The sequence below is a fragment of the Clupea harengus genome, chromosome 16 (genome assembly GCF_900700415.2).
Source record: "Clupea harengus chromosome 16, Ch_v2.0.2, whole genome shotgun sequence".
Lineage (NCBI taxonomy): Eukaryota > Metazoa > Chordata > Actinopteri > Clupeiformes > Clupeidae > Clupea > Clupea harengus.
Window position 1 is genome coordinate 18,418,935 of NC_045167.1, and position 27,500 is coordinate 18,446,434.

The window sequence follows — 27,500 nt, forward strand, 5'->3', positions numbered from 1 at the left end:
TTCACCTTTGTTGAACCGTCTCGACGTGCTTCAAAGCATGATTGAAGGACCTTTGGGGTTTTGTTTTGAAAGGTGAAGGGGTCTTCGGAAAGCAAATCTGACCCGTTTCATGCTCACGTAAAGTCATCCCGTTTGAACAAACAATCTCGACCATTGTCTTCCTATCTGGGTGGGTGGGTGGGTGGGTGGGGGGGGCAGGGATGACGTGCCGCTCATGGCTTGCACAATAGCCCACGAATCCAGACTGTGTGAGCAGATACTCTTACTGGGCCTCTGAGTCATGGGTGTAATCGCAAGTTCAGGGGCTCTGAAAGCCTCCTCATTGTGTTCTCCTGCTTTTAAACCTTCCCCTCGGGGGAGAACTCGGTTCCTAAAGGTACGTTTCTCTGCGTGGTAGACATTGGCCAGAGCCATTATGGGATGGCGTAGGTGCGCCATTTGAATCTTCAGGGATCCATGGAGAAACATGCTCAGTGTGGGACATTATTGAATGTGCGTGGAAAAAACAACAACATGCTTTTCCCCACAGGAACCCTTAGTGGTTTGTTTTCGTGGGTGAATATTGCCAACTATGTGCTAAGAGGGTCCTTAGCGCAGTTCTTAACTGCTCAGGGAGGAGGAAGAGGAGGATGAGGGCTCGGATGGAGGTCAGCCTAGAGAGGTCGTGTGAACGGAGTCGGCTCCGGCAACATTGCAAGGAGGAGAAGAGGAAAAAACAGCTTTGGACTTTCACGTCTTTGTGGAACTAGACCTAAATCACTGATCTGTCTCATCCTCTCTGTCTTTGTCGCTGTCTCCCTCGCTGTCCACAGTGACTGCAGTGGTTGGCTCCAGAGTTTTTGGTCCTGTAGGTGGGGTTTGTCAGCTTGTATCCGTCTAAGCTCAGAAGTACCTGCCCAAGGTCAGGCGCAGCCTGGACGGGGTGTGCTTACCCACGGGCCTGCTGTGGGCCTGCCGGCCCGATGATTCCACTCCATTTGGCTGCAGCTGGAGAGAGCCTGACAGAGAGCTGTGTGCCAGCTGCGTGACTTTGCGGCAAAAACAGGAGACGAATCAGACACAGGTCAGGACTCTTGAAGGTCTGCACACCCCCCCCCCCCACACCCCCCCTCTGAAAATAGACTCCGATCGATCGAAAGCCCAAAAGCCAGGCAAAAAAGGAAATGGAAAAAAGAGGGAGTCAGAACCCCCAAAAAAGGGAAACTGACTGAAGAGAAACAAAACAGTACAAAAAAGCAGAAGCCTCCCATTTTCATTGAGGGAGTCGACTAAAGAGGAGCAGTCGAGTACCCTGCCAAAAAAAAGCTGCATGAGACTGTGGATATGTAGCGTAGCATCTCCGCTCGTTTCCTTGAGGCTGGAAAGATTCACTGCCTGCCTGATTCAGTCCAAGAAGGAAACGCTAAGGATGTTGTTAGGCCATTAGAGAAAAGACTAGGAAGCTATCAGGAAGGAAGCCCCTCCACCCCCCCCCCCCCCCATGCCTGCGTTACCTTGGCGACAATACAAGGCGCTGGTAATCCAGTGACATACTGATCAGATTGTATCTGTTGGCTCCCAATTCAGTTAGTCGTGACTGCATGCGAACAGATAGCGCATCTGTATCCGCGCTCAATGGAACATGAAGCATTGTGGGAAGGCTGAAGCGCTATTGGTTGTTTAAGCAGTCGAGGTGACAGAGAGAGGGAGAGAACGCTGAGTGAGGGGAGGAGGTAATGTGGAGATTAGAGTTTACTCACAAAAATGAGGCAGCTGAGATGTTTTCACCAATAAGGAATCAATGAAAGAATGTGTTTGTCACGGAAATGAGTTTTCTGAAGTTGATTTCCGGCTCTTTGGAAGGAGCCACGAGCCAGATTGAGTCTGACATCAGAAGCATGTTTAATCTCATCTAATTGCATTTGCTCACTGTCTGTTTGTCTGTTGATAGACCTTTTTTCCTCATCACACACACACATACACACACACACTCTCTCTCCCTCTCACACACACAATTATATACACAGACACACACATGTGTTCATAAATACACACACAGACACACATGCACGCACGGTCACTGATCTCCCACAGACACACACACACACACACACACACACACACACACACACACACACACACACACACACTCACTGAAGACGCCATACTCCTCAGAGTGCTCTATCCCCTTGTCACAAATACAAATACCAGCTGCTGCCTTAGCACGGTGTGGTGCGCTACAGACAGCGCTCATTGCTGAGTTCCTCGAGCGTCATGAGTAAAAGTGATTAAGCCATTTAACCCATGATCACACAGTGGCTTTTCCCTTCCCGAAGGGACCCCGCGCACGATTCGTCTCGACATTTAAGGGGCTTTGAAAAAGTAATTTCTTTGGCGCAGATTCTCGAATGTGTGTTGGTTGTGTGGCGCTCATGGATGTGTGTGTGTGTGTGTGTGTGTGAGAGGAGATTGGGTCAGATGGCCTCCAGAGATGGTGTAAATTATAAGGGTGTCATCTGCCTGTTTGGAGAGTCACCCCCTGATCAAACCCCCCCTGAACACCTCAGGATTTAAAGACTTCACTGCAGCCATATGACTTGGACAGATGGAGAGGGAAAGAGAGAGAGAGGGAAACACCACACACACACACACACACACACACACACACACACACACACACACACAGACGCAGACACACACATGCGTGCACACACTGGCTTGGTCAATTATAGTCTGAATTCTGCAAAGGTGCTGGGGCAGCTCCTGTGTCACTTGTGTAAAGATTGATGGTAGCAGAGTTGATCTTCCCCACCCCTACTCAAGACTACCCTCCATGACCACCAGCACAGCTCCCCTGTGTGTGTGTGTGTGTGTGTGTGTGTGTGTGTGTGTGTGTCTCCTCATTGCATCGTCATTCTATTCTTAAGCGATGATGTGATCAATGGGTGGTAGGCTGCCTGGAAAGAACACCAGCTGACCTGGATGACTAAGATATCTGCATTAGTCTTCAAGTATGGGTGTGTGTGTTGGTGTCTGTCTCTGTGTGTCTGTGTGTGTGTGTGTGTGTGTGTGTGTGTGTGTGTGTGTGTATGAAGGTGGGGTAGAGAGAGAGAGGCTATAACTTGTCAGTTCGTCACTGTGTCATTTCCTTCAGTGCTTCACCGAAGCATATCCGCGGTGCTCAGGGCAACCGCACAGATCGGTGTTCAGGTGGGACACACACTCATGGATCCTCCGGCAGACAGAAGGTGAGGCTGAGGGTGTTCTTACTCTCAGAGCGCTGCTGTCTGGCTGGGGCAGTAAGAGTGAGTCAGTGATGCACTAGAGGAGGAGAGAGAGTGAGAGAGAGTGTTTATGTGTGTGTGTGTGTTTGTTTATGTATATGTATGTATGTGTGTGTGTTTGTTTATGTCTGTGTGTTAATGTGTTTATTTATTTGTGTGTATGTGTGTTTGTGTGTGTGTGTGTGTGTGTGTGTGTGTGTGTGTGTGTGTGTGTGTGTGTGTGTGTGTGTGTGTGTGTGTGATGAAGGGTGCAGGAGACACCCCCAGAGGTTAGCCCACTCGCGGGGGATCCAGAGGAGGGGCTGTGGGTGAAAGTTTAACCCCAGGGAGTGGGGGCCTGTCAGGGGGCTGCTCTCTTAACAGATGAGGGTGGGCTCCAGTCAGACCTACCAGGAAGCCAGAAAGAGGGAAACAAAGAAAGAAAGGAGAAGAGGGAGAAAGAGAGAGAGAGATAGATGTTATCCGGAGAGAGAGAGAGAGAGTGAGGGAGAGGGAGAGGGAAAGAGAGAGAGAGAGAGAGAGAGAGAGAGAGAGAGAGAGAGAGAGAGATGGATGGTTGTAGAAGTCAACTAGACAGATGCAAAGAGCCTGAGATAAGAACAGTATTTACTAAGGGCCATACCCAAGGTCACATACCTGCTGCGTTTGCAAAGGAGGTCGAGTTTTCTTCTCCTTTTTATCTGACCCCAGAGGTCAGCCCTCGAGGGTGTGGGAACACAACTTAACGGAGTAGGTGAGCTGTTAGCCGGAGACACACTCCTCCACACACACACACTCCTCCACACACACACACACACACTCCATTATTTCAAGGTGGCAGCTCATGCTTTGTTTAAGTAGTGCTCGCAGAAACCGTAAACAGCATAAACAATGTCACAAGGGGCCATCTCTCAGTCTGCATAGTCTTATTTTATTTTATTTTATTTTATTTTATTCCAAGACGAATGTGTTTTTCTTGTTACGCACAGAGGAGGTCGTTGTGTGTTGAGTTGGCGTGATGGTGTTTTTGTAGCCAGCTGGTCTACATTTTTGACAGACACCTCAGGTGCTACCACATTTTAATTTCAGTTATACACAGGAGAAGATGTTAAATTCCTCGTGCTATTTGTTGGGGACTTCCCACAGCGGCCAAACCTCTCACTGTCACAAGCAAGTACTCATAACCAACCACTTAGTTATTATAACAACATAAGTATTATAACAAACAGGGTGCACTACAACCATTATACCAATACTTAACCATACTTAACAGTAACAACAACAACAACAAAGTTGCCTTTGTTAGCATTTCACATGGGTTATCAAGTGGACACCTTCCTTTGTCAGTGTTGAATGAATTAGGCCCACAACACCTCCTGAGACCTAAACAGTGGTGTCTGGCATCCCAGACCCACCCCCCTCCATACTCACAACGGGTTAGGACACATGTCAATACCAGGGACAACAACAGATACACCTCAAGATCAACCGCAAAAAAAGATTCCACATGCATAGCTAAGTGTCTGAACATTGCACTGCCTGATCAATCTCATTATGCTATGGCATGTCACAGGCTCTCCAGTTGGTTGGGGTGCTACTATGTTCCAAACATCCAATCCTGGCATTCTTGATTTCTGCACAGAAATATCTGTCATATATATAGCCATTAGACCAACCTCCTTACTACCACACTAAAGAAGATCTTTCCTTCCACATTATGAATGACAAGACTGATGGGTCTTGAAATTGACCTCTGGTCATGGCCTTCTTTTCCTTCGGAATGCCCGATGCCACATCCTCGTAATTGTTCCTTTTTTTCCATACACTCACCATAAGCTTCCATAGATACTTAAAAACATCAGGCGCTCCTTTATAAACACTATAAGGTACCCTATTAGGGCCAAGAGCCGATGGTATTTGTAGTAAGGCTTTTAATGCTACAAGATGTTTCAGGCGAATTTTTAATCCTTCCAGAGGCCACAGTTGCACATGAGTCTTTGCTTGTGTGTGAGTGTGTGTGTTTGTGTGTGTGTGTGTGTGTGTGTGTGTGTGTGTGTGTGTGTGCATGTCGGTGTGTGTGTGTGTGTGTGTGTGTGTTGTGTGTGTGTGTGTGTGTGCATGTCGGTGTGTGTGTGTGTGTGTGTGTGCATGTCGGTGTGTGTGTGTGTGTGTGTGTTTGTGTGTGTGTGTGTGTGTGTGTGTGTGTGTTTGTGTGTGTGTGTGTGTGTGTGTGCATGTCAGTGTGTGTGTGTGTGTGTGTGTGTGTGTGTGTGTGTGTGTGTGTGAGTGTGTACGTGTGCATGCGTGTCATGAAGGGTACATGAAGAACAATACTGCAGGTGTTGCCCTGCTGTGGGCTCTCTCTCATTGGCAGGAGAAGATCACGTTACTCCTCAAGTGGAGCCGCTGGGCAAATAAAGGTGGAGACGACAGACCCTCTACCCTCTCTCAGTGCCTTTTCAATCTTACTACTCTCCGCTGAGCCCTGGCTCTGTGTGTGTGTGTGTGTGTGTGTGTGTGTGTGTGTGTGTGTGTGTGTGTGTGTGTGTGTGTGAGCATCTCCCTCTGTATTGAAGGGGGTAAAATGAGGTTTGCGGTGACAGGGGCATTCCCCCACGGCAGCAAAATATCACTTTTCTCCCCATTGGGAAGAATTACTGACACGGACCGCAGAAACCAGCGGGTCCGGGTTTCGATTTCAGGGCTGCAGATTTAAAACCTTTATTCAAGACGGCTGTATCATTTACAAAGCATTCCCCGGGATTGCATTTTTTATCGGTCAAAATGACTCATAATTTCGGGGGGTGAGCGGAGGGCCCCCGTCGGCCCCCGTCGATGGCTGCAGTCCGGGTGATTTAGCTCCGCTCTAGGCTGGTTCAGGATAGGGGGGAGGTTACGCGGCCAGCGAGGAACATTTTTTGGTTTGATGTAATTAGTGGTTGCGCTCTCTCAGAAAATCATCACGCTCTTAAGAGTTTTTTTTTTTTTCTCCTCTTTTCTCTGCTCTTTTTTTTTTTTCTTATTCTTTTCCTTTGCTGTTTTGCTTTCAGAAGCTAACTCCAGTTTGTTTCTGATGGATGATTCTAAAAACCCAACCAAAGTACATATGTTGGAAAAACCTCCAACAGGGCTTACAGAAAGGTCATTGTGACCCCACTGAATTGCATGGCAGAGCTGGGAGAGAGAGAGAGAGAGAGAGAATAAGAGAGAGAGAGATAGAGGGAGAGGGAGAAAAGGAATGAGAGAGAGAGAGAGAGGAAAGGGAGATTAGAAAGAATGCCGAAAGAGATAGATCAAGATTATGGAGGAAGACAGAGAAAAAGGAGAAGAAAAACAGGATGGAAATTTCCCCTCAAAGGTCAGGGAGGGGAGAATTGTATTTTATGTTATTTTATTTTATTTATTAATTTTTTTCGATTGAAGTTTTCTCAGGGGCCATTTGGTTCACATTGAGCCCCTACAGGAACCACTGTGCTGTTCCCCTGTCTGTTTCCGTCAGGTCACTCAGTTCCTCTCAGACCTCCCTCCTCCTCCTCCTCACAGGACAGACCGGTAGCGACAGCACCACTGGCCCTGACTGACACATGTACTAACCTCTCATTTGCCTCTCGCCCTGCACAAATTATTTACAAGAAAAAAAAAAAAGAGGAAGATAGAAAACTCGACAGGCCTCTTTACAAATTACAAGTGACTGCCACCTGCCATGGCTATTAGGAGTGAATCATGTTTGAAGCGAGGGGACACTTTATTCTCTCTATCTCTCTCTCTCTCTCTCTCTCTTTCTTTCTCTCTCTCTCTCCCTCTCTCTTTTAGACGCAGATCAACTAGGGAAGTGGCGTGAATTCGCTCAAGCCCTCCGTTATTATCAGTAGAGTAGTTTCATATCAATGAGACTTTTACTGGCTATTACTGCGCCAGTATTTCAGCGTGAGATTTACAAGTTCCTCCTCCCCGTATCAGTGGCACAGGGCTGTAATAAAGCCATGATTTGAGCGGGTAAAGATGAGTGGATGGCAGATGGAGGATATTGGGGGTGTGGGGTAGGATGGGGGTAGGATGGGGGTGGGTGGGTGGGTGGGTGTGAGAACCTGATAGTGGGTGAAACTGGATCTCGCGCAGTAGCCTAGGCAGGCACTGATGCCAAATATTGAGAAGCTAAATCAAAAACACTCAGAGATAGACTGACATTCACTCTCTCTTTCTCTCACACACACACGCACACACACACACACATGCATACATCCGCTCACAGTGGGAACACTGCTACTTTATTTCCTCGCGTCAGTGAGAGACTCACAGGGGAAGAGTAGTCCTGAGAAGCCTGTTTCTTTGTGTCTCATGTCCTATCAGTACTGGAGCTACCACTGTCTCTGTCTCCGTCTCTGTCCAAACACAGCCATCTCAGCCCAGCCCAGGCGAGTAGAGTAGGGTAGAGTAGAGTAGAGTAGAGTACAGTAGAGTAGAGTAGAGTAGAGTAGGGTAGAGTAGAGTAGGGTAGAGTAGAGTAGAGTAGAGTGGAGTAGAGTAGAGTAGAGTAGAGTAGGGTAGAGTAGAGTAGAGTGGAGTAAGGTAGAGTAGAGTAGAGTAGAGTAGGGTAGAGTAGAGTAGAGTGGAGTAAGGTAGAGTAGAGTAGAGTAGAGGAAAGGAGAGGAGAGGAGAGGAAAGGAGAGGAGAGGAGAGGAGAGGAGAATAGAGGCCCAGCCCAGGAGAGTAGAGTAGAGTAGAGTAGACTAGACTAGACTAGACTAGACTAGACAACGAGACGAGAGTTAAGTAGAGGAGAGGAGAGGAGAGGAGAGTGAAGTAGAGGAGAGGAGAGTGAAGTAGAGGAGAGGAGAGGAGAGGGGAGGAGGGTGAAGTAAAGTAGAGTAGAGGAGAGGAGAGGAGAGTGAAGTAGAGGAGAGGAGAGGAGAGGAGAGGAGAGGAGAGGGGAGGAGAGTGAAGTAAAGTAGAGTAGAGGAGAGGAGAGGAGAGTGAAGTAGAGGAGAGGAGAGGAGAGGAGAGGAGAGGAGAGGAGAGTAGAGTAGAGTAGAGTAGAGTAGAGGAGAGGAGAGGAGAGGAGAGGAGAGTGAAATAGAGGAGAGTATTGGAGAGCCCTGGGATGAACTCTGCCTCATCTGGCTCTGTGTCAGCACGGCGCTCCAGCACCTGATTCTCTCATCATTCCACTCAGACAGCCCGCCGTTTCCCCTCGTCCACCTCCTCCTCCTCTCTTCCCCTCCTCCCATCTTCTAAGACGGGGCGGATGCCTGCCGTGACATCTGGCTCCCTGCTCACCCGTCTGGACATAGAGTACAGGAGGAGGAGGAGGAGGAGGTGGAGGAGGAGATGGAGATGGTTGTCTCCATGAAATGTAGTTTTGTTCCTCTAGACCTCACAACTACATGTAGAACATTTACTCACTCTCTAGTTCCGTTTTGCCTTTTAGCCTCCTCTCTCTCTCTCTCTCTCTCTCTATCACACACATACACACACTCCCTCCCTCTCTCCCTCATCTGCTGCTGTGTGCAGTCCTTAAAATAAATAAAATAAATAAACCTGAGGGTGTTTAACCAGGGATGGCTCTCTTGACAGGCTGAGAGGACAGAGGCGGGGGTGCCGTTCAGGTATGTCAGCGGGGTATTTCAGGGTGTGAGTGGATTAATGAGAAGAGGTGGAGAGATGGATGCCCTGCCAGCTTGTCACACACACACACACACACACACACACACACACACACACACACACACACACACACACACACTGCTTCTGCCCTCTGGCACTGGGTTGTGACAATGGGATGGCTGGTCTGACGGGGCTCTGTGGGCTGAAAACATGCCACCGTAACCACACCTGAGGGGGGAGAGAAACATACACCTTCTAGGTGAAATCAATCTCTCTCTCTCTCTCTCTCTCTCTCTCTCTCTCTGTGTGTTCTTACAATTATAGATTATTAGATATATCAATATAAAAAAAATGGTTTTGGGGTATTTCCAAATGTTTTTCATGAGTGTGACTGAAGGTCTGGAATTGTCCGTCAATTGTCCAAACATTGTTGCCAGCTCCACCTCAAAAGCTTGAGGTGGGAGAAATACAAGCTACAACCGTAACCCACTGTTTCTCCAGAGGTCTCAGTTCATACCCATCCAATATGGCTACCGTTGAGCATATCCACCGCCACACCTACTCCCTCTCTTGGTATATGTCTGTTTTCTACGTGTCTTCATCAGTCTCTCAATTTCTGTGTCTCACATAAACGTATATATGTGTGTGTGTGTGTGTGTGTGTCTGTGTGTGTGTCTGTGTTTGTGTGTGTGTGTGACTGTGGCACGATCACACACACTGAATGACTCAGCTCTCTTTCCATTTCCATACTCACAACCCTCTCCCAGCATCTGTTTGAAAGGACCCTGTTGCCATAGTGACGAGGAGTTATACATTTGTGTGCCACTGCTGCTTCACAGTGGTGGTTTAGGTAATTCTGCCTGGTGTGTTTTATGACCACCTTCCTGCTGGCGATCTAGCCGTGTCCTCAGTTTATGGTCTACACGCTGCGGTGTGTACATCATTCTGAGCTGTACGGCCAGAGAATAACCTCACCATTAGGAGGGGTGGGTGCATAAGCACGTGTGTATTAGTTGCACGTTTATCAAAATTGTGTCTGGGTGTGTGCATTGTTTATAGGTTTTTGAATTTGCAAAATCATATGTGTGTATGTGTAACTGGAAGGACCGTCTGTATGTGTGTGAGGGGGTGTGTTTGTGTATGTGTGCATGTGTGTGTGCGTATGTGTGTTTGCATGCGCATGTTTGTGTGTGTGTGTGCGTTGTTTGCTTGCACAAGAGGCAGTGTTCCAGTGTTCCGCAGTCGGTGAACGTGCTTCTCCTCACGGTCGGTCCCCCCTCTAAAAGAGCGGCCCACGTCGTCCGTGATTAAGCAAGCGATTTGGGCTAATTACAGAGCAACTGTCGCCGGCTTAGGGAGAGCGCCAGAGCTCAGTGAGCCCTTTCAGACTCGCTGATCCATGTGCTCAGTCCGTCCCTCAAAGGCCGCTTTATAGCCCTGGACTGACCCTGGTCTGGGAACGGCTCCCCCTGCAGGCCTGGTAGAGCCACTGCAGGGTGAGAGGAGGGTGTCTGAGTTATACAGATGCAAGCAGCAAGCCTTAACTATGTGAGACAGTGCAACAGTGGCAGTTATTGTCAGGTAAAGTAAAACGTCAGTAAAGTGAGACAGTGTATGTTAGTACTACGACTACTTCTTCTGCTTCAAGACATGATTCAGCCATCTATTTCTGTGTTCGTACAGCCACTTGATCTTGCAGAGCGTAGCGCACTTTTGATGAATGTATGCATAAGCAATATGTGCGTCTTTCAACTGGCAATTTTGAAATGTGTCGGGACACATCGTGAGATGCATAGTCATCAACTCAGATTTCCCCTGCTGAGAGCAACGGCGAAGAGCTCACAGGCTCCGTGTAACTACCATCAGCTAAATCAGACCCCACCGGCTCTGAAGGGTGGGGAGGGGGGGGAGGGGGGTGGAATCAGAGGTCACTCGCCGTGCCGCGCCGAGCTGAGGAATGGCGATCGATCAGCGCTCCGTTTAATAACCCCTCTGGGCCCAACGGGGGTTGCCAGAACAGTAATATGCTCAACAAGCTAGAGAATGCTTTGTGCAGCCTCTTTTGACGCGTCATATGTCAAATACGTCTGAAAGATAGATCATGGTGAGGTGAGTGTGTGTGTGTGTGTGTGTGTGTGTGTGTGTGTGTGTGTGTGTGTGTGTGTGTGTGCTTCTCAGCAAGCTCAGCAAGTCCTGTAGTTCAGCAGTGTTGGAGAGGGAAGGCCGACCGGCACAAAAAGGATCAAACCGGCCATAGGAGAGTTGTTCAAATTTGGCTAAAGTGTGACGATTGCTGACAGGAATCTGTATTGTATCCCTTTGCATGTGTGTGTGTGTGTTTGTGTGTGTGTGTGTGTTTGTGTGCAAGAGTGTATCTGTGTGTTATGGAGGGGTAGACGTTTGGGGGGTGGGGGGGTCGTGAGAGCAGTTTGTCCAGAGAAGCCTTTGATCAGCCCTGCTTTCCAGACTGACACAGTTTGTTCAAGTGCGTATAATCAGCGCTCAGACACTTTCTTCTCCGTCTTTTGGTCTTTCCCCCAAAACCGAAAACCTGTTTTAATATGCATGGAAGCGCCTGTGTGTACATCAAACAAACTTCATCATCTTTAATCAATTTTTCAAAGCCGTGTTTGAGTTATTTAACCATATCCAAACTTCCACGCACTCAGCGGCGCTTTCATGCGCTCTGCATCCAGCATGGGTCACCGTTCATAATTGCGTGTTTAATGTATCTGAAATTTTTATCGCTTCCTCTCCGCAAAAAAACCCAAACTTGCCTGTTTAGCATGCCGGATCACAGGCTCTTTTTGAGGGGCAGAGTCGGTCTGCGAGGCCCGGGTCTTATAGGGTGAACCATGTTCACAGAGGTAGACTTGTGTGTGACTCACTCGGAATACAGGATGAGCTCAGCAGTGCGTCGTCCGGCCCTGTATTTTTAGACCCGGCCACCGGTCTCCAGCCGCGCGTCTGCCGTTTTTATTGCTTCGCATAGCTGACCGCGGGGCTAGACAGTCTAGGCAAACAGGGGTAGCAAACTGTCAAGTGTGTGTGTGTGTCACTTCACCGTTGTGCTGAGACGCTTAGCACGTTTGCGCAAAAAAGCTTCAGCGCTTCGTCTGAACAGCCTAGAGTGTGTAGGAATACAGTAAAGGTCTCATTTCAAGCTATTAGTCATCGCACCTCCTGCCAGGCCCCCCCCCCCCCCCCCTTGACCTGTCAGGGGTCAGACGTGGATGTGTTGAAGAGGTGCATTAGGGGTACGGTTGTAAATATCTTGTGTCCTTGAGATCCGTCCAGGCCTCAGTTTTGCCTGTAGGGGCAATGGCAATGCAGTGGTTTCCACATAGCAAGGGAAAAGGGGGGTAATTAGGGGAGCTAATAGAGCTTTCTAAACATAGAGGGGTAAAATGGAGGGGGTAATACCTGGAGCTGTTGACACTGTCTCTCAGAGTGCTTTTAAAAGTGTCATGATGAAGGCTTGCCGAGATTTAAAAGCCCGATAAACGATAGATCAGAGCGACAGCTGGCCGTCTCAATTTCCAGTTTCCAGAGTAAGAGCAGAAGAAAGGGAGAGAGAAAAAAAAGGGAAAGTAGTGTTGTTTCTTTTTTTTTACTTTCATTATCTTGACAAGGCTTTCTTCTGAGAGCAGTGGTCCGTTCCATCTACAAAGCCCTGTTCCCTCTCTCCCTCTCTCCCTCTTTCTCTCACTCTTTCACTCTCACTCTCTCCCTCTCTCTCGCCAGCAGATCTTTTGAACGCATTGAAGTTTCCTTTGCCTGGACTTGGCTCCTTCACAGTCGGCCAGGTTTCTGAGTGTCCTGAAGCATTGATTGTGTTTTGTAAGGCCACGGCCCAGAACAATAGCAGTTGAGTAGCACACTGGAGAATGGAAAGTCCTCTCTCCCTCTCCCTCTCCCTCTCTCCCTCTCTCCCTGTCTCCCTCTCTCCCTCTCCCTCTCCCTCTCTCTCTCTCTCTCTCTCTCTCTCTCTCTCTCTCTCTCTCTCTCTCTCCCTCTCTCTCTCTCCCTCTCTCTTTCTCTCTGTTCCTCCGTTTGGAAGTCAAGGCTGGGAGCACTCGCTAAAATAGCTCTGCTGTTTGTTAAGCCACGGCCTGGAGTCACAAGTGCCCGCTTGTGTGGGCAAACACTGCTTCCCTTTTCCGCTTCTCCTGCCCCTCAGGTCCATATCCCTTGTCCTCAGCAGGTGTGTGTGTTTGTGTGTGTGTGTTTGTGTGTGTGTGTGTTTGTGTGTGTGTGCCTTTGTGTAGCGGAGTTTGTATGTGCGTGTGTGTTTGTGTGTGAGTGTGTGCCTTTGTGTAGCGGTGTTTTTATGTGCGTGTGTGTTTGTGTGTGAGTGTGCGTGCATGTTTTATATATAGTTTTAGCGTGTGTGTGCGTGTGTGTGTGTGTGTGTGTGTGTGTGTGTGTGTGTGTGTGTGTGTTGTAGAGTGCCGGCTCACTTTCTCCGTAGCAGTCAAGGTGCTTTCCTTATCGGCGCCTCTTCCTGTCCCAGGAGTCGCCAGTGTTGTTGTAGCTGTGGCCAAAGAAATGGCGGAAAGACTGCAGCATGCCACCGCCAGAGTCACGACACTGAGGCAGGTCACGGCCAGGAAACCCACTTAGGAAGTCCGGCTCTGTCAGGCGAAGAAAGAAGGAGAGAGAGAGAGTGAGGGAGTGAGAGGGAGAGAGAGGATGAGAGAGAGAGTGAGAGGTGGAGAGCAAATCCTGAACGGTTGTGGACACTGAGACCTGTAACCCTGCCTGAAGGGGCCAGTTATGTGGGAAAGACAGAGTGAGAGAGAAAGAGTGAGAAAGAAGAAAGAAGATTGTTGTTAGTTACAGAAACATGGACTGAGGAAAGGACTAACTGAAAGAGAGTGACTGGGAATGAGAAGGAGACAGAGAGAGGAGATGAAAAGAGGAGGGAGAGAGAGTGGGAGAGACAATGAGTGTTACTTACAGAAACTCTAGTGTGTGAGAAGAAACGGAGAAGAAAGAAAGTGAATGAGACAGCAGAGGATGAAAGAGGAGAGAATGAGAGAGTGATAAAGCGCGAGCGGGAAGTGGCGTTACACAGCACTCTGACTCAGAGAGAGAGAGAGCGAGAGAGAGAGAGAGAGAGAGAGAGAGGCTGATTACAGAATGCTTTACGGCCGTCTAAACGACCCGCTAAGGAAAACAAAAAAACACGCAGCTAGTCAAAGGTCACAAAGATGTGTGTGTGTGTGTGTTCGGGGGCTTACGGGGGTTGGGGGGGGGGGATATAACCAGTAAGTGGCGGTGACTCAAAATGGCATCAGCGTTCTGACTAAAGCAGTGCTCATGATGCTGTGGCAGGAGTCCTCCACTCCCGGCGTGGCCTTACTGTAAATTACACACTTGACGGAGTGTGTTCAACCAGCCACCAGTTTCACCGAACACAACGTGCAGCGGCCCCCTCTCTTTAACCCTCGGTGGTCGACTGCAATAAGCTTGCGGGTGTTACGCGAACCCCCTTCTGTGAGTTTTCTTCTGAAGGTTGACAGACAGACAGACAGAAAAAGAGAGAGAGAGAGAAAGGGAGCAGAGAGGGGGGGGGGGGGGGGTCTAACAACAGAGAAAGAGAGGCTATTAGCTTGAGTGCCTTGTACTGCCAAGGAAGACACCATAACTCTGACCAGTGCATCCTAGCAATTGATTTCTCTCTTTCTGTCTTTCACTCTACCTGGCTTTCTTTCGTTCTTCTTTCTTTCTTTCTTTCTTTTTTTCTCTCTCTCTCTCTAGTCAAAAAAAGTCCTCAGACATGAGCGCCAACTGCAACCCAAAGCTAAACAGTGGCGGCCCTATAAAGTGAATGGGCTCCCTGTGTGTGTTAGCCAGAGCGGTAGGCTGTGTGTGTGTGTGTGTGTGTGTGTGTGTGTGTGTGTGTGTGTGTGTGTGTGTGTGTGTGTGGGTGTGTGTGTGTGTGTGTGTTTGGGTGTGTGTGTGTTAGCCAGAGCGGTAGGCTGTGGATAAGACCATAAGTATATGTCAGAGGGGCTCCGGGAGGCTCCACCATCAGCGTTTTCCACTCATGCTCTCTCTCTCCATCCCTCTCTCCCTCTCTCCCTCTCTCTCTCCCTCTCTCCCCCCTCTCCCTCCCTCTCTCTGTCTGTCCCATGCAACCCCAGAGGCTTGGAGGGTGGAGGGGGGAGTGTAACTCTGTAAGAGAAGAATTAGCTGAATCTCAGGAGGCTGTGTGTGTGTGTGTGTGTGTGTGTGTGTGTGTGTGTGTGTGTGTGTGTGTGTGCGCGCGCATGCACAGAGCGAAGTGAATCCAGTGTACAAGTACCCCAACCACTGGAAACTCTTGACAGACGTGTGGGTGCACACACACACACACACACATACACACACACACACACACATACACACACAACATCTTTACAATTACACACACATATAACGCACTCCCCCTCCTCTCTGTGTTGATGGCTATCAGGTCCTGACCAGACAGGCGCCCCCCCCTCCCCCCTGGCCAATTGTCATCCCGCCCTGAGTCACTCAGTCATGCGGCCAGCGCCGTCACTCATTCCCCCCAGCCTCTGCTCTGCTCCAGGGGTGACTCTGGGTCCTGGCCAGTCAATCAGCCCATGCATTGATGACCGAGCGGAGCGGGGGCTTGTGGCTTGGCATGGTGCACCACGGGCCGATTTACCGCCACAGGTCATCCCCGGGGCCTGGCTGCCTGCCTACACACACACACACACACACACACACACACACACACACACACACACACACACACACACACACACACACACAGACACAGACACAGACACACACACACACACACACACACACACACACACACACACACATACTCACTCTTTCTCTCTCATATACACACACACACACACACATACTCACTCTTTCTCTCTCATACACACATGCACACATACTCACTCTTTCTCTCTCACACACACACACACACACACTCTCACACACACACACACACACACACACATGAGTAATGTCCACCTCTCTCCATCTGCGAGCGAGTGTTGGATAACTCCTGTCACATGATAGGGAGAGTGAGTGAAGGGAGCCAGGGGTTAGGGGGCACTTTGTGGGAAGTGGTGGGGCTGGGGTGAGGGGGTGAGGGGGTGGGGGTGAGGGGGTGGGGGGTGGGGGGATAGTAACTTCGGGGTCAGGGATCAGGGTTTTCTGAAAACTCCTGCAGGAAATCCCTCTCTTGCTGTCAGCAGGAATGATGGCCATAGTCCCTGTGGCTCCAGAACCTCCAAGCCAAAAGGTCAAGGGCCTGGTTTATGTGCTTACTTTCTCTCTTCCTCCCTCTCTTTCTTTCTTTATTTCCTTCTCTCACGCACACATGCGTTCTCTCTCTCTCTCTCTCTCTCTCTCTCTCTGTCCTTCTCGTTTTCATAAAGGGGAGTTGAATGCAGTATTTGTGGCCTGGTGCTCTTTGAGGTGGTCGCGGCTCCCTCTCCCTCTCTGAGTGACTCTTAAGTGCGGAATGACTCGGCAGTTATGTGTTTTTCCTGGCCTGAGTGAGCGCGGACACAAGCGGGGCCAGAATCCCACAAACAGGAGCTGGTGGCAGGTGGTAGTGCGGTCGTCACGGCTCCATCATCATGCTTTGGGGTCTTGAACATCTAACAGCAAAATAGGACAGGTTCCAGCCGGTCTGGGTGGAAGACCCAAATCAAAAGAAGTAATTAAACAAACGGCCCGCGTGAATCACAAGCAGCCTCCGAACCAGATGGCATGACAAATCAATGCAAATAGAGAGACACTGTGCTCTGCATACAAAGCACAGCAGTCGGACAAAAGGATCCACAAATCATATTACTCTCATGAATTGTGGCTGGCAAGACATAAGGTCACATTTAATCAAACCTTCTGACCAGGCAGCTCGGCTAATTATTAATTATAAAAGTCATCAGATTTATGGGAACGTGATGAGAATGAGGGTGAGGGTGGTGGTGGTGGTGTTGGGGGGGGGCAATCAGTGGTAGAATGACCTTGTATTTGAGCAAGGCAGTCAGTTAAGCATGATGGCTCATCCAACATTGGGTTTGATCATTTCTGTTCCCGCTAACTGTTCCTTTTATTTTCTGTGATATTACTTTTTCTGAGGGTTTGTGGATGCTCTGTGGCAAAGCACATTCTTAAAGGATCAACTATATGAACTACACTACCCAGCTGTCCCTGCTGCCAGCCCCTTGTGGGTCACAGTCGTCTGTATTTGGTGAGGTGCCAGACGTGTGAGGAAGGAGCTGTGAAAGGAGATGAAGATGAGTGTCCCTCAGGCGAGGCGGGTGGGCTGGGTTGGGGCGGCATAGGGCACAGGCAGAGACACACACAGCAGGCCTCCTCAGACTGGACAAACAACCTGGCCTTTCCACACTCTGCTTCCCACCACTACGGCTGCTATTTACCTGCCTCAGAGAGAGAGAGAGAGAGAAAGAGAGAGAGAGAGAGAGAGAGAGAGAGAGAGAGAAAGAGGGAGAGAGTGAAGAGAGCACTGAAGACTGCTATTTATTTGCCTCAGAGGGGGACAGAGAGAGAGGGAGTGAGGAGGGAGGGGGGGGGGCTAAGAGAGCAGTGCAGTGCAGAAAGGAGTGCAGTGAAGACTTGTGAAGAGCCAAGGGAGGGATGAGAGCAGAGGAAGAAAGATAGCCGATGGGGAGATAACAGGAGGAAGGGGCAGTGGAATGATGCAGCGAAGAGGGGGGAGAAGGAGGACAGGCCGATATCGAAAGAGAGTATGAAAGAGTGAGAGAGAGAGAGAGAGATCAAGAGAGTGAAGGGTGAGTAAAAGATTAATAAGGGTAGAATGAGAGATGGAGAGAGAGGCGATTGTCTGTGCCCTTTTCTGGCTCAGCTGAAGTCAACAGGTCACGAAGCCCTTGCTGTTCTGCCAGCGATGTCTCACCCCTGGCGAGGGGGGCCATCTTTAATTGAGTGCTACGAGAAAGCGTGACTAATTACGCTCCGAGCACACTGTGTGAATAATACTCACCCTGGAAGAGATGACCGAAAGAGATACGGCGTGCACCCTCCTTACTCAAACCCAGACTGCTGGTCACTCTATAGCACCGTCTCACCTCAAGAGAGGGTCAGGCCAACAACAATAACTAACATAGGCTCAGTGGGCTGTCACATGACCTGGGCAAAACAGGAAGTAGGAAGTAGTGGATGAGGGTTAGGTGGGATAGGGTGGGGCCGTGTCTTCAGCTCTATCTCTGTCGCTGTCTGGGTTTTGGCAAAGGTTGCACGAGGGGAAGCGGGGACCACAAATTGCACGTTGGCAGCTCGTGTTCGCCGTCTGACGGCGGCGCGGACGTGGTGATTTTTGCCCCGGCGGGGCAGCCCGGCACAGGTCGGCGAGCGCGGCGGTAATTAGAGAGCAGGGCCAGGCCGGAAATAGCGCGGTGTTTGGTCCGAGAGGCGACAGAGCACTGTAGCGGAGAGGCGTGAATAGGGCAGAGAGTTAGCTGAGTTCGTCTTTGCCTGTGCACTGTCTCACGGAAGACTCGCCCTCATCCACACACACACACACACACACACACACACACACACACACACACACACACACACACAGAAGCAGATTCACACAGGTGTACTAAACATACACGCACACACTAACACACACACAATTATCTCCCTCTCATAGTAGGGCAAAGGATGTTTGATTTCTTTGTCTCTTTCTTGCCAAAAGCTGTCAGATAAGCGACAGTAATGGCATTGAATTGTCCCCTGCAGCCTACTTGGAGCCTTTCTCCTCGCTCCCCAATTCTCTCCAATTAGTTTAGTTTGCCAGCTTCTCTACTCCCTTTTCCTCACGACTTTCAGCACAGAACCATCTAGTGACTGTTGCTGAATGTACTGTATGCGTGGAGTAACGAGTGTATGTGTGTGTTTGTGTGTGTGTGTGTGTGTGTGTGTGTGTGTGTGTAGGTGTGTGTGTGTGTGTGTGTCCCTAAGGAGACTGATTTATGTGTGGCCTGGCCGAGGTCAGGGCGTTAGATACCAGTAAGCCGTGACTGAGCGCTGCGCCCTGATGAAGCTGTCATTTCGGACGGAGTGGCAGCGTTCCCGGTCGCTACATGTTTATATACAACGGCTTCTGCATGTCAGTCCGCGACCGCTCCACCGCACTCCCAAGGTCGGGCCCGGGTGTCATGCCAAACTCTGCCAAAAGAGCCCTCTCGTGGTTCGTCCTACGCAAAGGCCTCCGTGCAAAAGAGCTGTCGCGTTAGCGCGAAATCCCCTTTTCCACCAAGGCGTCTGCTTTTGGCTTTATGTAAAAATGGTAACAGAGGGAAAACATTCTTACAGGGGAGAAACAAAATAAAGCATCACAATGGAAGATAACAGCTCAGTGCCGCTGGCATTTGCCTCGCATCCCTTCACAGGTCTGTGTTGGAGCAGGTAGTTACAACAGACAGATTTAGCCACATCAGACACGAGCCGGCACACCACAGACCCCGCTTCTCTTACTGATACTCCCCCTATTATTTCTTGGCAGCTTTTAATTGGCACGGGGCTAGAAAGCAGGGGAAGCTCACCCCCTTGCTCAAAGCCTTGGTACCAGCTTGAGGAGAGGGATGCCTCGCATTAGCATATTGTTGTTTATCACACACACACCTGTGTGTGTGGTGTGTGTTTGTCTACCTAACCACACACCTGCATGGAAGTTCGGTGTGGAGACCTCCTGGCCGGAGACGCCGGGGTGCATGAGGGGGTGGTGCCGCGGTGTCTAATTAGGCGCCGGATGCCTGTCATTTGTTGCCAGTTAGTGGAGCTCTGCCAGGCCCTGTCTGGTTGGCACTTTCTTTTTAAACAGCTGACACATTTAATGGTGAGAGTGGGATGGGACTTTTTTCTTGACACACTATATTCCTCCCTCGTAGCGTAGGGTAGGAACTTAGGGCAGACTCGATAATATTCTCTCTCGGTGACCTCATTTGTGCCTATTTTTTTCATTGTGTCATTGCGACACTGGATCCAGGAAGAATATGGTGAATATGGTAGGAAGTAATGCAGCGAGTAATGATGTGATGAACAGTCAATTTCATCTGTACCGCTTCCTGTATCCTTTGCCTAAAAAAAGATCCATCCCAATAGAACATGTGACTGGGGTCAGTTGACCTCCAGCACTTCAAACACAGACATTCAGCAAATGTGCCCCTTCTTGCTGAGAAAGCAGAGATACTTGTTGACAGCCCTGGAAAAAAGCTAAAGCCATTTTTCCAACACACTTGAACTCCTGTCGATTGATCGCCGGTGCACTTAACAAAGTGTTTTTTCCTGCATCCCCGTTCCCTATGTTTAGACCATCGCCTCTTTTGTTCATGGGTTTTCTTTGGGGGTATTTTAGTCATTGTTATTCCCAGTTTCCCACAGGCCATATAACGATTAGTCCCGTACTTGTTCCCGTAAAGTGTTTGTATTGGACGTTTGTGGAAGTCTAATGAAGTGGGGCGCAGAGCTGACAGGTGCTCTTACAGGCAGATTAAATAGGATGTGGGGCTGTCGGGTGGCAGAGGACCAGATAATGTTGGCTTGAGAGGAGAGAGGGAGGGGGGGGTGAAGAGGCAGGATAGGGGGCTGGTGGGGCATGGTGGAGGAACGTTTGAAGATGCGTCATGCCCTTTTTGCGAGTAGTCGAAACAGGTTTGCCGTGGAAATTGCATCCAGATGTTTCCTGTGGAGAGGATCATCTTCGTTGGCCAATTTGGCTCATGGTGAGACTTGGTCATGTGACAGATTCCTCCTTTTTTAGGGGGAGGAAGAGGAGGAGGAGATGGATGAAGGTGGGGAGTTACCTTTGTCTGGCCCCGTGACCTGTCAATCATTCTTCCACAGAGTTCTTCAGTCATGGACTCAAGCCTGAGGAGCTAAACTTCCTCTGTATCTCCCTGATCCAGTCACTGGGTACTGGTGGTGCTCATGGCAGGACCCCAGTAAGGAATACTGAATCGATGAACGGAGGCAGTGGGGAGGTTAGCTTCCTTCTTAAAGTTCGAACAAAGGCTGCATATTTCACACAGCCCTGACTCAATGGGCAGGCATTCAGAATTATGCACCAGTGCGAGACATGCGCTTGTGACAGTCGAGTCGACGAATTGAGACAGTAGGAGGTTAGCGTCCCTATAGCTGCAAAGGGCTAATCTGCATATTGCACACAGAGCTGAAGCAAGCGTTCCCGGTGCGGCCGCCTTTCCCGAGATGACCCACATGTAATCAACCTTCAAAACAAACACAATTACACGTCACCGGCCGCTACGCCGTCGCTGATTAAACTTTTTGGGCACGGGGGCCGGAGGAGATTGCGCGTTAATGTGTCGCCACGCTTTTCAGGCCTGCATCCCCTCATGCATAACTGCTGGGGTATTACCTTCCATTAGCACCTCGTTTATATTCTCTGCTTCTTAATCGGGGGCATCGATAGGAATCCGCACTCGTTCATTTTTGTCTGTGGAGGTACAATATTTAATTCTCGTGTGTGTGCGCCTGTTTGTTATCGACTCAGTTTGTCAGTGTCTGTGTGTGATGATAGAAAAAGAGAGAGGCATAAAGCAAGAGATTAAGACGAGACAGGGAGATTTAGTCAGTTATGTTTTCTGCGCCAGAGGGGTCAGCTGTCTGGATGTGAGTGGAAGGGAAAACGAGGGAGAGAGAAAGACAGACAGAGAGCGAGAGAAGGTCGGGGTCCCGAGCACGACAGGTTGAAGGGCGGCCAAGCGCTGAGGACGAAGCAGGAAACGCGCGCCGACAGCTTATGCTCATCCCATTTCCTGTCTGATCATTCCACGGCATCCTGCTGTGCTCACACCAGGCCCCAGTGAGGTCCAACCCCAGCGCAGAGCACATAGATGGGTGCCCCCCCCCCCCCCCCCCCCAAACCTCAAACCTCTGCTTCCAAATGTTGGAATCATTGCCACATGTCACTGTCCCCCCCCCTTACCTCCCCCCTCTGTCTCATGTGGTTAAGAGAAGAGTCTTGGTATGAATGGAAAAGTAGCATGAAATCAATGAAAAACAACAACAAGCTAAGCAAAGCAGCGCAAATCCATCCACTGTGGCCTAGGAATCAGACTCAGAAAACAGACAGGCAACCTCCAGGAGAAACGCATCTTTGCCTCCCCCTCACATTGGTGTCATGCGAGGACCCCGGGGCGTCTCTGGGGCTGCCTGCCGGTATTAGCTGCTCACTACAAACACTGCATCTGTGTGGTCTCCCCCCCCTCTCCTCCCCCCCCTGGTTCCTCTTCAAGCGTTGTTTATTTAAATTGGATACGCGTCCTCCGACTGTTTAAGTTCGCCACGTATATTTGTCTCGTCATATAATTGCCATGCGATCTGCCCTCCGCCATGCATTAATGTGTTGTGACTGCCTCAGAGTCCGTGTTTGTTGTGCTTTGAGGGGGCTTCGAGTTTGTGAGTTTGCCTCTCTCTTTCTCCATCGGTTATATTTAGACTACTTTTTCTGTATTAATGAAGTCCTGTGTGGGTCCCTGTAAGCATCCCAGCCTCCCCCCCACTGTTGTGTGTCAAACATCAGTGACAGCAGGGGGTCGCAGTGGAGGCAGGATCTGCCCAATAATGACTGTTAGGCCTGGCCTACTTCATCGGCTCACATTAGTGAGAAAATTCCCCTCTCGCTCCTCTGTCTCAACACTTAGTCATTAGCACTTAGCCGTTAAACACACTTCTCAGTGCTGAGGGGGTCTTGTACTGCTGTAAAACCAGCGTTTCTTTTTTTTCAAGCCTTTGTTGCTCTCTGAATTTCTGCTCCAGTAGCTGGGGGTCCTCTACTGGTGGAGAGGTGGTATTGCACGCTGCCGGCAGTACCTGCGCAGCAGGCTTGAGACTGCATTGTGTTCGGACAGTGAAGCAATCCCTAGCTGTTCCGTGTGAGGCACACACACACGCACGCACGCACGCACACACACTCACACACACACGCTTACACACATGCTGGTGTCCAGCGGAGGAAGGGGGGAAAAGAGCGATAAAAGAAACACACAACTCAGTGGTTTGTCAGCAGGAGGTGTCGCTGGGCAGAGGGACTTTTGCTTTGGCAACACCTAGCAGGTACGCAGACGGCTTGTTCGCTTTGGCTAGAGGGAGTTTGGATTTCACTGCCTCAGGGATCCTGAGATTGAATGTGTGCTTGTGTGTGTGTGTGCGTGTGTGTGTGTGTGTGTGTGTGTGTGTGGAGGATAGAGCTTGTGCATGTGAATGCCTCTGTATGTGTGTATGTGTATGTGTGTGTATTTCAGCGCATGGTTGAGTCGAGCATGTGTGCCTCTGTGTGTTCTGTGAGGGGAGGAGTGTGTGTGTGCGATGAGTGTGTTTTCCCCGTGCTCCGCGAACGCTAAGGGTGGCACGGCTAAGGTTTGTGTCTGTCTCTTGAGATCGCTCTCTCCCTCTCTCTCTCTCCCTCTCTCTCTCTGTCCTCTCTCTCCCTCTCTCTCTCTTTCTCTACTCTCCCTCTCCCTTTTTCCTCCCAGTCTGACTCTCCCTCTCTCCCCTGTGCTCTCGGCACAGGCAAGCAGAGAGTCAGATGTATTACAGAGAGAGAGAGAGAGAGAAAGAGAGAGCGAGAGAGAGAGAGAGGAGAAAATAATGACTTGCAGGAAGTGAAAGGATGACGCATGACAAATTGTTGAAAGTCAGCGTTGTTTTTCTGGGAGATCTTGAACAGGCTGAAGATTGACAGTGTTGAAGCACATCGCCACTTAATGCTCAGCATATGGGAGACTAAGTGACTGTTAGTGCAACGTCGTTTGATTCTTGCATGATGTCATATTAATGTGCATATGTTCTCTGTGTGTTGCACGTGTGTGTGTGTGTTAGTTCCCTTGAGACACACAGCAGGCTTCCAGAGTGAGCTGTCAACAACTCGGGCTCCGTGTATGTCCCATGTTCGACTGAGCCGCGTCAGAGTGAACAAAACAGCGGGCGTCAGTGTACATCTACTGTCTGCCGTTCCCCGTTTCTGACGTGTGAAAATGTGTCTGAGTGAAATCCTGCCGAGCAATCACTTTCATACTCCCCCGTCCACGTCACTCAATGTAGCTGGGGTAAAAGGAGACCGTTTCTTGTTTAACAACCTGTGTGGTCACTGGATCCCACTGTTTCGTTTTGAGTATTTAAAATGCAGTGCCAATACTCTCCGTTTGCCAGAAGGGATAATGTTGTTTTCATGAGGTCTTTATTGCGTATTATTGTTTGTTGCCGAGGCCCTGAAATGGCAATCACTTCTTGGCTGAAGGGCACGGCTTTGCAGAACAAATCCATATGGGTTTTTTTTTTTTCATTTCTTTTTTGGTGTTCCTCCTATTATTTTGTCTTTTAATTACACGTCCATCTCACATTTCTCATATTGTCTTGCCACAGTTGTGTCACTGCATTCTTGCATCGAACAAAAGTATCGATGAGCATTCTTGTCATCCAGTGCTGGATGTAGTCTACCTTTTCCTAATAACGGCAGCCTCCAGAGCCCCATCCTCTCTCTCCTCGTCTCCCCAGTGGACTGCATTGTTAAGCGGGGAGAGTTTGACTGAGTGTTGCCCCTTTTCTGACAGTGGCGGTAGGACAGATGGACTCCAACTACCCCAGCTGAATGTGCCATTGCGGCACTGTTAATTCTCCTGACTTCTCGCTCTTTTTTTAAGGTCGACGGGGAGGGGGGGGGGGGGAGTGCGCTGGTGGGAGCTGGGGGGGGGGGGGTGGAAATCAGGGTGCGCTGCAGAGGTGCAGAGGATAAAACAGACCTCTGCAAGCTCTCCTTTAACTCAACTCTTTTTCTCTCTCTCTCTCTCTCTCTCTCTCTCTGCCTCCTGTTTTCTCTCTTTCCATCTCCTCATCTTTCACTAGCTGCTCTTTCTCTCTTTCTATCTCACTCCATCCCCATCTCCTTTATCTCCCTGCCTCTTTGTTTCTCTCAGACGCACACTCTCTCTCTCTTTCTCTCTATCTACCTCCCTCTCTCCCTCTCCCTCTCTTTGTTGGCTCTCTCATTCACCCTCTCCCTGGCTGACTCTATCCAAACCAGCCAGAGGCAGACCAGGCTGATGCTATCACGAGGGCCTCAGAGGACATGCTGCTGCTGCTGTTGTAGTTTTTTTGTCTTGAGTAATTTTCCTCATCACCCCTCTCTCTCCCCCTTTCTCTCTTTCTCTCTCTCCCTATCTCTCTCCCTCTCTCTCTCACTCTCTCTCTCTTTCTCTCTCTCTCTCTCCCTCCCTCTCTCTCTCTCCCTCTCTCTCTCTCTCCCTCCCTCCCTCTCTCTCTCTCTCTCCATCTCTTTCTCTATCTGTCTTTCCTGTTCTCTGTACCAGCCCTTGTGAATGGGCTGCTTGGCATCCCGCGTATGACGTGTGTTTCCCAGTTTATTGTTTGCCGAGTGACCGCAGAGGAATGTGTTAGTGGCGATGAGCGTACGAGTGGGTGTGGAAGGGTCTCGGGGTGGCCAATGACAACGCACACGCAGCCATGAGACAGAGGTTCGAATCCCTGCCAGGGTGAGCCACCACGAGTGAGCTCTGTTACCAGCACGAGTGTGATGAAGACTCCCAACACACACACACACACACACACCTACACACACAAACACACACACACACACACCACGTGGATGTTTTAATGGGTCTTCCTCATCATGGGGAGGAAAACCACAACAGATAAAACACCCGCCAACGCCACACTGCTTTGAAGGTGGTGTGCCGGCAGTCGGCCGAGAGAACTGGAGAAACGTGTTTTAATTGGGAGCTCCGTTGCATGTTGCAGTGGAATAATAAAGGGTGGGCGATCTCATTAAAATCTGCATTTATGGGGGGATTTCGGGGAACAGGCATCACAGACCGTCTGTATTCATTCCTTTGGTCTAAGTGTGCTGTTTGGTGGAGCCTTAAGTCTTTTTCTTTCTTTCCTTCTTTCTTTCTTTCCTTCTTATTCTTCTTCAGTTTTTTTTTCTCTGAACAGACCACACCAGTTGCTTGGAGGTCACAGACAAGAGAAAAAAGAAAAAGGGAGTAGATTTCTTAAATTTTTTGAGAATGGTTTTGTGTCTTAAGGGCCATCCAGCTCTGGCGAAGTCCTTATGTATCTGAGAGATGGAAAACCAGTCCCCTAGCGGTCTGAGCTAAACAGGAGTGACAGGACCTCTCAGGCCGGAGCCGCGAGAGCTTTTTTAGCGGTACGAGGACGGACCCCTGTGGCACTGTTGTTCCAAAAATATGCCGGGGAGAGCCGGAAAAGGAGATTCCACATACTGATTATAGCTTCAAAGACTTCTGCTAAGAGAAAAAGCTGATGCAGGGTTGTCCTCCACCACCCTGTCTTTCTCTCCCTCTGTCTCTGACTCTGTCTTCCGTTCTCTCTTTCATCCTTTCTCCAGTTTCTCTCTATCCTCCTCTTTTTTTTTTCCCGTGTCATATTCCCAGTGCTGAAATGGCAAACACTTTGTTTGTTATTTACCGTTTGCCTTTGGTTTAGTGTCTGAATGCAGCCACCGCAGTGTGCAGATGCGTGTTTTTTTTTATGACGCCAGTTAAAGAGCTTGTCAGACACCCGCGCGGGACGGTTTGGTTAAGCCGCAGCGAAGCGCTTCAGTCAGCCTCGGATGACACAGACGGTTCGCCGTAGCAATTCCACAAAACTCGAGCGAAGGTGTTTGGGAAGCTTGATGAGACGCTGAGGCGTGAGACAGGATCCCTCCCCCAAGTATATATGCATTTCTGTTTTCACAGTCTACTTCCACAGTGCTGTTTCATTGCTTGGTAATGCGTTTAGTCCCCTGAGTCATGTCCCTTCTCAGAGTTTCATCTGAAGCAGCATTAGAAAGTGTCACTCTGATGGGGGTGTGTGTGTGTGTGTGTGTGGGGGGGGGGGGGGGTCACTTTCTTTGTGATGATTAGAGGTTTTTTTTGGCTGTGCATTTGTGTGTAGAGATCCTCGTGGTGGTAACTCTTGCTACTGTTTTTACCGCTCTAACTGAAGACTGGCTGTGCTTTTTCTCTCTGTGTCAGCCCTCAAAATAAGCCTGTTCTTCCTGTGTGGTTGAGGTTAGCGTTGACCCTGGCACTTAAGCATACTTGACTCATAGCTCAAACAGTGAAAGTGCCTGGGTTCTCATCCCTCGGGACCAGACTGGAGAGGGAGAGAGAGAGACTCGAGAGAGAGAGACCTGAGAGAGAGTTGGTCGGAGCTGGAGGAGCTGGTTGTTTTCTCTCTTCATCTGCAGTTTTAGTGAGATAATTTCTCTTCTTCCTGACAGATCTACACTGACTGGGCGAACCACTACCTGGCCAAGTCCGGCTGCCCGCGCCTCATCAAGGACCTGTCCCAGGACATCGCCGACGGAGTTCTGCTGGCAGAAATCATCCAGATCATTGGTGAGTGTCCGGACAAAGACACACACACACAGACACACACACACAGACACACACACACAGACACACACACAGACACACACAGACACACACACACACACACACACACACACAGACACACACACACGCACACACACACACAAACACACACACACACACACACACACCCACACACACATACACACACACACATCCGCTATTCCTCTCTCCTTTCCAATCTGTCTTTCTCTCTTTTTCTCTCTTGCAATCAGGTAGATCATTATCT

General features: G+C 49.6%; 1 protein-coding gene across 3 annotated transcripts in view; it reads left to right on the forward strand.

The window, feature by feature from the left end:
• nav3 (neuron navigator 3) overlaps positions 1-27,500 on the forward strand; it is a 165,691-nt gene that overhangs the window by 22,099 nt on the left and 116,092 nt on the right. For all 3 annotated transcript variants that reach the window (XM_031583052.2, XM_031583053.2, XM_031583054.2), the window contains exon 2: positions 27,121-27,238. In XM_031583052.2, coding sequence (XP_031438912.1) covers positions 27,121-27,238 — 118 coding nt within the window. The remainder of the gene's footprint in view (positions 1-27,120; positions 27,239-27,500) is intronic.